Genomic DNA, 13,173 nt, shown 5'->3' with positions numbered 1-13,173 from the left:
TAGGATGTGTTTTTCTTGCATTTTTCTTTCACTTATACAATATTTCCCTTTTATTTGTCCCTGGAAACCCAGGAGGTTGTGCCCAATTCACCACGTAGAAGGTCTTTGCATATACGGCCCATCATCTATCTGATATACGTTGCTGAGACAATTTCTTAGGGTGCTCCAAACCAAAAGATTATCTCAAATCACTTGTGTAAAAGAAAAATAAACCACTTTGCTAAGGCAAGAACTTTATGAAAATGACAAGTCTTCACAACAATCACAATACTAAAAAATATTAATTAGAAACCAATATTAGGAGAGCATAAAAAGTCATATTTATTAACAATGCAGCCCAACATGCTGTGAAGGGGCTGTGGATTCTTCCTCAAAAGAAGAATGTCTCCCCTAGTTTTTTAAAAAATAGAAAAAGGAAAACAAAATACTAAGCACAAAGTGCTACACTCTGTGAATTCTAACTAAGATTGAGAACCAGAGTCCAAAGACATGGCTCTTTTTGTAGCCCATCCATGAGTAATTGCTTTAGATCAGCTTGGATCCTAAACCAACCAAGCAAGAAGGAATGATAGCTTTCAAAGGACATAATTGGTGAAATATTCTCTTGGAGCTGCATTCACTTTTCTAAATTAACAGAGACACTCCAGTTACAATAATCAACAGCTCTGGTTAGAAATGAAATAAAAGAACCAAGACATCTGAACCTGGTAATTTATAATGGTTAACAAAGAGGCTTCTGGATGTGCATCATATTGGAATGTCTACATTACACTGATGTGGTCGGCAAATGCTTGTAATGGCTCAGTAAGTGACTGTATTGTGATTACATGACATTTGTTTTTGAAAAGTTCAAGTGCCTCCTGAGTAAGTGCAGGATCTCTGAAGAACAGGTTCTCGCTTACGTTTAGTTCCTTTAGCTTCGGCCCACCAGAGAGTTTGGATTCAGAGGTCAGAAGGAGCTTTGCAAACTTGAGTAATCCATCTCCTCGAATACAATTTGCACTTTAAAATAAATCACATAGCGATTTAACTCAACTAAAAATGCACAATTAATTTTGTTAGGTGTATTAAATAATAAATACCATTATAGAATCACAGAATTGTTAGAGTGTAGGAGGCCATTCAGCCCTTTGTGTCTGCACCGGTTCTCCAAATGAGTAATTCACCAACTGCCATTTCCCGCTTTCTTGCCATAACCCTGCACATTCTTCCTTTTCAGATAACAGTCCCGTTTGAATGCCTCGATTGAACGTGCCTCCACCATGTTCTCAGGCAGTGCATTCCTAACCACTCAGTGTGGAAATGTCACTTCTGCTTCTTTTGCCAATTATTTAAAAAATCTCTGTTGGGCTAGAAAAGGTTACACCGTAAGAGATGGTTTTGCCTATAACCATAATATGCTACTTCAAGATAGTTAAATCCAAATAGAATGGTGGGGTGCCAGCAGAGTTTTGCATAAATTCACAACTGACAATTGTCATCCTCCACAACCAGGAATGCTAGTCTCACCAAACTGGAAGCCAGTCACTTCTCTGTTCGTGGAAGCCAATCACTTTTTTTTTACTGGAAACAGTTACCCTGAGCTGTCCTCTACCTCTCAAAGCAACCAATTGGATGTTGATGTAGGAAAGAGGGAATTATAGGAAACTTCAGACGTGTGTGTGTGTGCGCGTGCGTGCGTGTTGAAGAAAGGGATTAAAGAAAGACATTGGTTACCTCACGTTCAGGCTAGAGATGCATGATAAAGAATCCTCAGTAAAGAGTTTCGCCAATGAGAGCAGCCCTTCGTTGCCTGGTAAGGATAAGAACAGCATGTGATATACAAGCTATTAATTAAGAATGGCCACAACTCCAGATGTTTTGAATGTTTTTTTCTACAAATATAATTTGGAAACACAAATTTGCATATTGAGTTTCGAAAGAATGTATATTCACAGGCTTGGAGACTTATGGACTGCATAAATTCCTGTTTTAAGTACAATAAACACAGCTGGGGAATGATGGTTGAGAGAGACTGAATACCATTTTATACAGGGACAATAATACATTTTGTTTCAGGTTGATGACAGCAGAGCAACGCAACCAACTAAATGTGGAGTGAGAATAAAATGAGGTGTACGAACCTAATCGATTTGCTGGTAAAGATAGGAATTTGAGGGACTGATTTTGCTTCAGAGCAGTGACAATTTTAGATACAGTTTCTGCTGCTTGTCTTTCAAACAACCGACAATTATTCAATGTTAAACCTGTGAACGTAAAGTGGAAAAAGACGTTTCTTAGTCATTGCAACAAGAGCCTTTGCTATGGAGTCAAATTGCAGATTCATTTTCACAATTTCTCAAAGTTAGTACATAAATGGAAGGATTTGCATTAACATAGTACCATTCACAACCTCAAGAAGTCCCAAATGTTTTATGGTCAATGGAGTAGTTTGAAGTTAGTAAATACTGTAATGAAATTTAGCAGCTAATTTACACGCAACAAGGTGCCACTCGCAGCACTGAGATAATGACCTGATGATCTATTTAGCTAAATAGATAAAATGGTTCATTGAAAAATCATCATAGCAGCAGGTGCTGCATTTTGATGATACAAATAAAACAAGTAATCATAATTCATGACAGTTAGACAATTCAAATTTTTAAAAGTATAACGTGATCAAAGGATTCTACAGCTATGAACATTTTGATATATAAATAATTACAATACTTTGCAAAATGCAGGTTTCCTTAATTTACAGAATAAAACTGAAAGGTCTACTCCACCATTAAGGTCCATACATCACATGTTGTCAGGTTGAGTTCCTCAAATTCTCAATCATTTGCATACTATTTATGAGTTTTATCTGGTAGGGAATTGGGCTGTCAAGTATTATATTCGTTCTATATCTTATGGTGTCTTTTCTCCTTAATTCCATTGTACATTTACTTTTGCATGGTTGTGGCAAAAGACTGTGACAATGGGAGGTGGGATTCAAGATTTTCGAACAAAGGTTAGACAAAGGTTTTTGCACCTTTCAGCAAGGGAACAATATTCCGTTTTTTGCTTGTGTCAGAGTAGCTTGGGTACTTAAAATCAGTTTCAATACTTGTTTCAGAACACTTTTGTGCTTGTTTACATGCTCTTTGGTAAGTCTAGCATTCCAAACCTGTGACGCATATTCAACAATGGGTCTTAAGTAATTGTTAAACACAGTGAGTTAGAGTTAGGTTGTAATGCTCAAGTAGATATAGCTTGTGCGATCTTCCATTTTCTCTCTGTAAGCACTTCACCTCCTTTTGAGAACACTTTTGAATGTATGTTCCTAACAGCTTAATGCACACTTGTAGCATAATCTCAGCATTGTCTTAAGTTGGTGTTAAGGGAATCAGCAGTTGCACATGAAACACAATTCCACTGTGTTGCATTTTTGGTGGTGGTGGGGGGGTGGTCACACTCATGTTATTTGCTGTTATCCATTGTAACAACTGCTGGCCACCTTGAGTGCGCATCAATTATGACTAAGAATATGTAACCCTCAAACGGACTCACAAATGGATCAGCAAAATCTACATGTAATCGTTGCCATGACATTTTAGGCCACTCCCAAAGGTATGAAGGAGGCAACGGTAGATTCAAACGAACAGCAACAGATGTATTCTAAGTCTTGCCTGTAGAGTACAAACTGAAAATATAACAGTAGCCTCTGCAAACACCCTAATGACATCACCATTAAATCATGTGATCAACTCTTAATGCAACCTGCAACCCTTTTAAATATATAACACCCATTAGCTCAATGAAGTGAATGTCCCTTGCATGTGAGATGTGTCACCTTGATTACGGTACACCAGAAGGGCAAGATATTCCACCTATTTATAGCGACGAATAAGTATGGGGATATTGATACAGCCATTGCTCATGATGGCTAAAAACATAACAGGACCTAATTTGGTTCCTTGTGAGACTTCAGCACGCAATGTTATCCAACTGGAAGTACGTGATCATTGATTTGATGATGTTGGCTGAGACACTGGCTATGATACAGGAAGAAAGCCCTTGCTTTTCTTAAAATAGTGCAATGGATTTTTTACATACACCTGAAAAGGCAGGCAGGGCCTTGATAAAAAAACCAGGGGCACAGAGAACCTAATTCCTACATTCCAGTCCTACACTTCAAGTGAAGGTATGAGAAAAGATGATGACTGACTTCTGAGATGCATCTTGCAGCAGAACCTGCAACTTCAGATGATAATGACAACTTATTATTTTATGCCAGTGCAGTCTTCCAAAACATCAGGACCAAGGTCATACTGGATTTTGGGTCTGGCAATTCGGGCCGTGGGCTGTTCAGTCAAAACTGGGTTGAGTGGGGTCAAGGGTTGCTCAGAAATAGACTGGCATGGAAGTGGCAAAGCAGATAACTAGTCTGGTGCCACGCTGTGCAATCTAGTGAATTCTCCAGGTAAGTTCAGGTTTTTGTTTTAAATTGATGCGTGGCACATTCTAATAATGTCCAGTTTTCAGACACCTCTGCTTGATGGACAACTGGATTTGAGGCACTTGTATTGCATTCATTATTGATTTTTAATTGTTTTATGAACTCTCAATATAATCTATTGCTACAATATTTGCTTTTTCTCACCTTTAAAAGGAGCACTTCGCAAAAGATCTAGAACTTCCTTAAAGCAAACAGCAAGATTCACATCCTGCATGGTAACCCAATCTAATGCAGAGAGAAAGTCTAGGAGACAAAATGATTTGTCACATCATTAGATATGCAGCTTTGCAAATATAGATAACATTTTAATATGGGGTTTAATGTTGTCAGATCAACAAAGGTTTCTCTATTTGGACTCTTCCCCTACTGCACTGGAAAATATCAGAAGCACCAGAAAAATCATTGTGATCTCCAAACAATGGGTCATCCAGTCAGGGAGAAAGATTAATTAACTTAATCAATACAGAATTATTGGGAAACATTGGACACGGTGGTTAGTATTGCTGCCTCACAGCGCCAGGGACCCAAGTTTGATTCCAACCTTGGGTAACTATCTGTGTGGGGTTTGCACATTTTCCCCGTGTCTGAATGGGTTTCCTCCGGTTCTCCGGTTTTCTCCCACTGCCCAAAGATGTGCGGGTTAGGTGGATTGGCCATGCTAAATTGCCACTTAGTGCCCAAAGACGTGCAGGTTAAGCGGATTGGCTGTGCTAAATTGCCCCTTAGTGTACAAAGATGTGTAGGTTAGGGGGATTAGCTATGGTAAGTGCAAGGGGTTATGGGGATAGACTGGGGGTTGGGTAAGATGAGCTTTTGGACAATTGGTGCAGACTCGATGGGCCGAATGGCCTCTTCATAGAGTGATTCTATGATCGACAATTCTACATGCATCTACAGGGTTCCTCTGTCAGTACGCATTTGCTGTAAGTAAAACGGCAGATTATTTAAGGCAAGGGAATCATGCAAAATCTTATTAAAATTAAAAAATATATTTGACAGACTTATCCCTTCAGTGTACGTTATCACCCACATGTAGTCGCATACAGCAGTTTGCCAAGTTCCTCTGGAGCTCCAAATGATGCCCTGTGCAGACACAGGCATCTGAGGAATTTCAATCGTTTTAAAACAGGCAGCAACAAGTCAACTTGTAGGGGTTTGTCTGTGCAACTCAGACTCAAATCCTCCAAACAGCTATCTGAGAAAACACAGCAGCAAACAATGAGAAAATTCCAAAGTGAACATCCAAATCTTAATAGAATTATCAACCATTTTTAATTAAACGTTAAAGCGTAGATGTGTAATTGCTGGGATGACCATTATCTGGGAGGGTTAACTGAAGCTCCATCATCAATCATCTACTAGTTTTTAAGAAAAATAGATTTCAACCTGGATTACATTCTTGCTACTCCACTAGCTTTCCTGCCAATCATCTGGAGCTTGACCAGAAATCCACAGAGTGTGTGTGGGACAGACATGATAGGCATATCTCTCCTGCCCAATTAAAGATAAACCAAAGATGTGTGGCACGGTAGCACAGTGGTTAGCACTGCTGCTTCACAGCTCCAGGGACCTGGGTTCGATTCCCGGCTTGGGTCACTGTCTGTGTGGAGTGTGCACATTCTCGTGTCTGCGTGGGTTTCCTCCGGGTGCTCCGGTTTCCTCCCACAGTCCAAAGGTGTGCGGGTTAGGTTGATTGGCCATGCTAAAATTGCCCTTAGTATCCTGAGATGCGTAGGTTAGAGGGATTAGTGGGTAAAATATGTAGGGGTATGGGGGTAGGGCCTGGGTGGGATTGTGGTCGGTGCAGACTCGATGGGCCGAATGGCCTCTTTCTGTGCTGTAGGGTTTCTATGATTTCTATGATAAATCAAGAGCTTTCAGAGCATGTTTCTCTTGGAATAAGGGTGATTCATTTGATGCATTTCTTAAAAAAAATACAATAAAAATGCATTTCTGACCTGTTACCTCTGCAGCAGTCATCAACAACTCGTTTTCCAGGGACTCATTTTGTATTTCCAGCAGGAAACCCAAGTGGAATGTGCGCAGGCGGGGGAAGTTGCTGAGCAGGAATTTAATCAGCCTGATCATGGGAAGGTGCAGGATATCATCTTTTAATACAAGACTGGAAAGACTGTTGTCACGGCATCGAGACAGGACACAGAGTTCCTTGAGAATTGGAAGGATGGCGGGTCCCAGGCCTTAAAGCAGAAGCAACAAGAGAATATAACCAGTGCTGCCCATGTAAAGCAGTAAGCATGACCATGATTTCTCAGGTGGCAAATTTAAACTTTTGCAGAGTTCTGCAGCCGAGCCAACCTTAATTGACTTGCTAGTCAGGAGGATGTTGAGAGTTACTATCAGACGACTTGCTGATCCTATCTAGGCTGGGGAACGGTGTGGATAGAAATTAATTTAAAGAAATAACAAAAATGTTGCAAGAGCCATTCATTAAACCATTCACTGCGTTATTAAAACACCAACAATACTTGTCAACATAGATCAAAATCTCGAGCCCCAGACATTAAATGAAAGGTGAATTACAGAGAACATTAACCTGATAGTATTTCTGACAAGTGGGCAGTTTTATAATACTTTCAAGATAATTGCAAATGGTAAATGATTTTATATAAAAAAAGTCAGAGGCAAAGCCTCCAGTGAAGTGCTCAAAACTTAAGTGTCTAATTTTTGATTTTCTGCTCATTGTTAAATGTTACACAAATAAGGATTAGGTGAACCCTTCATTTTATGAGCTGAACATAATGCAGCTAAATAAAGTTCATGCTAAAGGTTGTTGTATTGCAAGCTGCTGCTTTTGGAGTAACTATAGAATCAAATTGTGCAGTACTTTATATCATCTCCACAAACCTTACCAACTAACCATTATATTCCAAGACTAGTTTCTGGAGGGACACCCATGAACGGAGCAACTTGCAGAGCATCCTGGAAGACTTGTATGACAATGAGACTGATGTAATTTCCAGCACCGACACACTCCTCAGATAGAACTCGGAAGAGCAAGAAAGAGGTATGCTGTCCACTTGCTCTTGGCCAAAGAAATCAGAGTTACTCAAACCCTCCAATGGGATGTTTTCATCAGTTTCTGACGTGCCTTGCTCAGTGTCTGATTTATTTCCACCTATCATGAAAATATAATCATAGATATCCTCTGGCTTCTCAATTGCTTCAGGTGAACCAGAAATCTTTGGTTTTTCAGCTGACTGGACATTAAACATGTCAGTGAGTCTTGGCTTCTTACATGTTCTTTGGTTTGTAGAGCACGACACCAGACCTTCTGAGGTCCAAATGCTTGAATTGAGAAGATATGATTCTTCCAACTTTCTATTTTGTACATTTGTTGATTCAAATTCTCCAGAAATCATTCCAGGAGATCCAGGACCTTCTGAAAAACTCCCAATTGCTTTTGAGTATGTTCCTTCCTCTGCAATTGCAGCACTTGTCTTTTCAGCACCATTAGTAAACTCGCAATGAGACACTAGCTGTTCTGAAGTTCCAATGATTACACTGGATGATGACGGTTTGGTAAACGTTCTGCCATCAGTTTCATGGGAATAACTTGGTTTTTCTTCAGAACCACCATGATCTAGATTAGGACATTTAGGCTCTTTCGCAACCCTGCTGCATGCATAAGGGTACAAGTGCCCCTTTAGAAGCTTCCGCCCATTACAACAATTGCTTGATTCACAAGTCTTGCCAGTGGGCCTCTGCTCTAACTGACTGCTAGATGCACAAGAATTTTGTTCTACCAAAGCCATATTGTGACTTTCAGAAAAGGGCTGAACTTCTGAAACAGCGTGTACATCAAGATTGCTCAGCCTTCCACACATTGTGCCATCGGATTTGCGCTTTTTGGGGTAAATCCTATGTGTTTCACAACAACTAGATCCATTCATCAAATAAAGTTCCTCGCATGCTGTATCTTCAGAATTTACAGAACATGCACCTGGAGATATCAGGTTAGCAGAAGGCACGTTAACACTTGGAGACATGAGTTTCTTACCACCACTGTTTTCAGTAGTAGTAAACGTCCAATCAGGTAAAGTACAGTCCGTAGTCTTTTCAGTTTGTTGGCGGCAGCAATCTAATATATTACTCTGAGCCGTTGGCTCCATTGATTCAGCACCCATCATTAATCTGCCCTCATCACAACAATAAGTACTCTCATCTTCCCTCTTCCCTTCATGCCAAAGTCCTGCACACGTCCTTAGTATGTGAGACAATAATTCAGGATGGGGTTCATTCCAATGTGACAATGCCACCTCCTTCACAACTCCATGGTGAACAAGGCTATGAAGCAGCTTTAACAGCGAGTGCTCTAACAGTGGATCCACGGAACGCAGATGTTGAAACACCAGCTTATGCACTGTGGAAGTCAAACGGGCACAAATGCTTGGATTTTCAGCAAGTTCTTTCACTCCTTGGAGCTTGTTGCGTATGACCAGTTTGCTTACATGTCGTGATCCCAGTACCAAGGCAGAAGAGCGAGAATTCATTAAACGCCTGTCATTCAAGATGTCTAGTGTTCCCCATAAGACACCATGAAAGAACGTTTGCAGGAATTTTTGTCTCCAGTTAAAAGGTTCCTGTGGTATTAAAGAAAAGACAGATCAGTACACAAAAGCAACTACATCCCGTGATGACAGCTCTTAAAGTTAACTTAAGAATTCCTAAGAAGAATCTTGAATTCTGTTTTCTCTATGCTCTGGAACACTTTCCCAAGCAACTTGAGCCAATGCTCATGCTGATACTACTAGGAAATGCACAAGTGAATGTCCTTTCTTTCTATATGGAAGGGAAATCACCTTAGCACCCAACCATTGGACTTGATAGGTACAATATTTATACTGCAAGCAAGCAGATCCTGTCAGTTAATGTTGAAGCAGCATTACTGTGGAGAATTAGCACAGGATCAGCAAAGTATTGTGTCATAAGTAAACCATAAAGTTGTTGCAAAATATTAACTTTTTTTAAAGAACTTCTATTAATGTCAAATGAATAGGATGTCCACCACAACATCTTCACCTTTGTTAGGACTACAGACTAATGCATTAACCCACTAATCGCTGAGTAATAAAATAATTTTACTTTATCCACTTTAAATTTCTTTAGATTTAGCAGGATGTATTGCAAAACTAAAAGCAAAGGCTAGTGCGAACCATCATTAGAACAGCAGTTTTTGTTGCAGTCTATGTTGTTACAAAATTTGCCCGACATCACAATGCTGTGTTGAATTCCCTACTTCTAGATGTATTAATCGTCACATAAAAAACAGAGAGCATAAAAATTATGAAAAGAGGGCAGGGTGCAATAAACTTACCGTTCTTACTTTAGGGTTGGTTCCAATCAAATCCTTCCAAAGCTGCAGCCAAAGAGCCTGAGTTGAAATGCCTATAAAACATATTAAGAATAAAAGCATTTCAAAGAGATTGGAAAACTGTTATAATTGATACCAGGTTAACAACAGCCACACTGGAGGGCTGGTCTGTATCAAATAATCAGGCAGGTTGAGAGAGGAAAGAGGAGAAAGTAAAAAGGAAGCGCATCAAGGTTCACAAGTCAATACTGCACAGACTTTATCATCCGACCCTTTGATTTGTGTGTGCAGCCACTGCAGCAAGGATTGTCGCATGAGAATTGGGCACTTCAGCTATGGTAAAGTAATTAAACTGTTTGGGGTCTTACCTCATTGTCTTTTGAGATTAATGACTGCCATTAAAATATGTATTCTATGAAGGAAGGAGTAAATATGCTCTAAATGCATTAATGTTTACAGGTAGAAATAAATGTGGCATTTTCACTTACGGATTGAAACATCCCAAAGTTTTGCAATGTGCCTTGACTTGAGTGCCATTGTGTTAGAAACATCCCAACTACAGACATGATAAAAGAGTAAGTAATTGTTTATTTCCATACTATTGCTTTAGAGAAAAAGTATTGGCCAGAACACTGGCTAGTTCTCCTGCTCCCCTTCAAACTGTGCTATGAGTTTGCCAATATCTATCTGACCCAGCAGAAGAGGCAGTTGGAACCTTAGTTTAACAACTAGTTTAAAATTAAAATGAAAAATTACTAAATGAAAAGTTTCTGAACATGAACATACAAGTGAAAGAATACCAGTATTGTCACATGAGCCTGAGTATTATTTAGTATAACGCTTATTTTAGTATGCCATTCAACCCCCGTTCTTCTGATATTTAGCTTTCAAGCTATTAATTTGATGCTACGTTGGAGCAGATCATTGTGAATGGGTTCTGATCCAAATAATTATTTTTTACAATTGCTTAGTGGTGCAGAACCCGAGTATTGCTGAAAAAAAAGACACACTGTTGAAGCTTTTTGTCTTGCACTCATCAAGACAGATGCAAGAATTTCAAAAAGAGCAACAATATGTATTGCACAAGAAAAAGGTGGTGATTGGTTGGTAAGTCAAATTTTATTATCCATGGTAATGCCTTGACTAATGCATCAGGGAAGTATTGTCCCCCACACTATGTTTTCGTGATTGGACAGTGCTTGCTGAACAATCCCAAGTATACTAAGAATTACACTAATAACCAATTTAAGATTATTGGTCAGGCCCACAATGTAGCTCACTTACATTTGCTAGAAGCTGCATAGATTCACACAGGAACAGATTCGCATGCAGGAACCTGTACTCTAGGCAAAAAGAGCATTTGCAGGCATTGTTTTTTTTGAATAAAGTGTGGGGGACAATAGTTGCCTGGTGCATTCTCCATGGCAACATCTCAACCAACATGTCAACAAATCAACACCTGTTACTCTACTTTTGCTCCCTTTGAAATTTGGCATTCTTGCTTTTGTCTTGAGGAATGCAAGATGAAAAGCTCTGGCAGCATGTCTCTTTTTCTTCAGCAATTATTTTTTAAAACTACTTTGCTAATCATGGCATTATCCAACACATAGACAGAAGAATACAAAAAAAGGAAAATTCAGATGCTCAAAAATCAGATAAGATACCCATAATCCCTTCATTTGTTACAATGATAAACAAGATGCACATTATCCGATCAGTTGTCTGGCTTTATGGTTCTGATTAAAGGTGCTCATAACCAGTTACCTTGTATGTCAATTCAGAAGAAATTCCTTCACAACATTTCCTTTGATGAAATCATGGCATTAACAGTTAAAAATACACAGAAGAGAAAAGCGCAATACTAAAATTAATAATCAGTTATAACTTTTAATTTGAAGATTTCAATGATTCAAATTAAGGTTTAAATGATCCAAATGAATGTCCCAAACAGATGGTTTACAGGAGTTTGAATTTAGAGGGTGAAATTCCTGAAGTAATTTTACCTTTCTTTACTGCGACCTCTTCCATCCTCTCCAGATCATAAATGTTAAGGAACTGCAGCAGCTCTTGAAGAATTGCAGTTGGCAAATCTGTGTATGGAACACAACACAGAATGGGGACTTAGAAGTGGCTGTTACAAGGAAGTGCAAACTTTCAGCCGAAAAACAGCCCTTGGAGAAATAGACTGCATTAAGTACAGACTTCTGTGGTCAGTGGGCACCACACATAGATTATGATCCAGTACGAGTACATCAGTTATTTGTTTAAAAATCTGTTTGATTTGTTGGAAGTAGGTTTTATGCTTAAATTGTCTTATTAATTTTTAATTTGATTATTGTCACATGCATTGGCATACAGTGAAAAGTATTGTTTCCTGCGCACATATTGTTCATTGAGGACAGGGGAGAAGTAAGAATGTATTGTTAGTCATAGCTAGGGTGTAGAGAAAGACCATCTTAATAAGAGATTGAAATAAAACAGTATGAGAGTTTAAGAGACTTAGAGTTAAGTTTTTAAAGCATAGGAGAGTAAAAGATAGAATTAGAGGGTATGCCGGGGACAGCTTCAAGAAGTCGACACGCTCCAGCACATCTTTTTAAAAAAAGCTAGGGATGGGCAATAAATGCTGGCCTGCCAGCAACACCCATGTTCCACAATTCTCTTAATTCATTTGTGGGACATGGGCATCCTGGTTGAGCAGAGCAGTTGAGAATCAACCACATGGCTGTGACTGGAGTCACATGTCGGCCAGCAGATTTCCTTCCCTAAACGACATTAGTGAACTAGATGGGTTTTTTCTGACAATTGACAATGGTTTCATGGTCATCAGTAGATTCTTAATTCCATATTTTTTTTATTGAATTCAAATTCCACCATCTGCCATGGCAGGATTGGAACCCGGGTCCCCAGAATGTTAGGTGAATTTCTGGATTAATCGTCTAGCAATAAGACCACTAAACTATCACCTAATAAAAGATAGGCAACATTTGCAAATTTGTTGCTGACTTTTTTCCTCACGAATCTAAAGACTTTGACATCCGGACAGATCTTGAGCTGCAACTTGCCCTTATCTCAGACTGAGCCTGGCAGACGGGTGCCCGGGCCTCAGTCACCCAGAGACACAATGAAGCCTCAGCTTCGAGTCTTACCGCACACTCCCTGCTCCAGCCGAACCATATTCTCGCTGACATTCTTCGCACAAACGGTGAACAAAGTGGGCACATGTTGACAGAGGCTGTCCTCCTCCCCGGGGCTGCCCAGCTCCATCACCCCCCCACCGGGCTCTCACACCGTTGCTACGCCGCCATCTTGAGAAGGTCACCGCTGCCGCTCTGGACGTCCACCATCCGAATGAGGTCCG

At 39.7% G+C, this 13,173-nt stretch overlaps 1 protein-coding gene across 4 annotated transcripts; it reads right to left on the bottom strand.

The window, feature by feature from the left end:
- Positions 1-297: 297 nt before the first annotated feature.
- lrrc41 (leucine rich repeat containing 41) lies at positions 298-13,165 on the bottom strand. Of its 4 annotated transcripts, XR_013498553.1 has the most exons (11): positions 12,962-13,165; positions 11,816-11,902; positions 9,816-9,886; positions 7,359-9,081; positions 6,439-6,678; positions 5,511-5,675; positions 4,625-4,723; positions 2,124-2,246; positions 1,717-1,792; positions 1,083-1,350; positions 298-1,002 (listed from the first exon to the last, which is right to left on the bottom strand). XR_013498553.1 is itself a non-coding variant. In XM_078218741.1 (10 exons), exons 1-10 carry the CDS (start codon positions 13,077-13,079, stop codon positions 762-764), a joined length of 2,943 nt encoding a protein of 980 aa, XP_078074867.1. In that variant the 5' UTR covers positions 13,080-13,165; the 3' UTR covers positions 298-761. The 4 variants fall into 4 exon arrangements, 3 of the variants coding, with proteins under 3 accessions (XP_078074867.1, XP_078074868.1, XP_078074869.1); XM_078218741.1 differs by lacking the exon at positions 1,083-1,350; XM_078218742.1 differs by lacking the exon at positions 1,083-1,350 and having other exon boundaries at positions 9,825-9,886.
- Positions 13,166-13,173: the final 8 nt, after the last annotated feature.

This window comes from Mustelus asterias, chromosome 8, assembly GCF_964213995.1.
Source record: "Mustelus asterias chromosome 8, sMusAst1.hap1.1, whole genome shotgun sequence".
Lineage (NCBI taxonomy): Eukaryota > Metazoa > Chordata > Chondrichthyes > Carcharhiniformes > Triakidae > Mustelus > Mustelus asterias.
The sequence above is the reverse complement of the archived record's forward strand: the minus strand, read 5'-3'. Positions and strand labels throughout refer to the sequence as shown.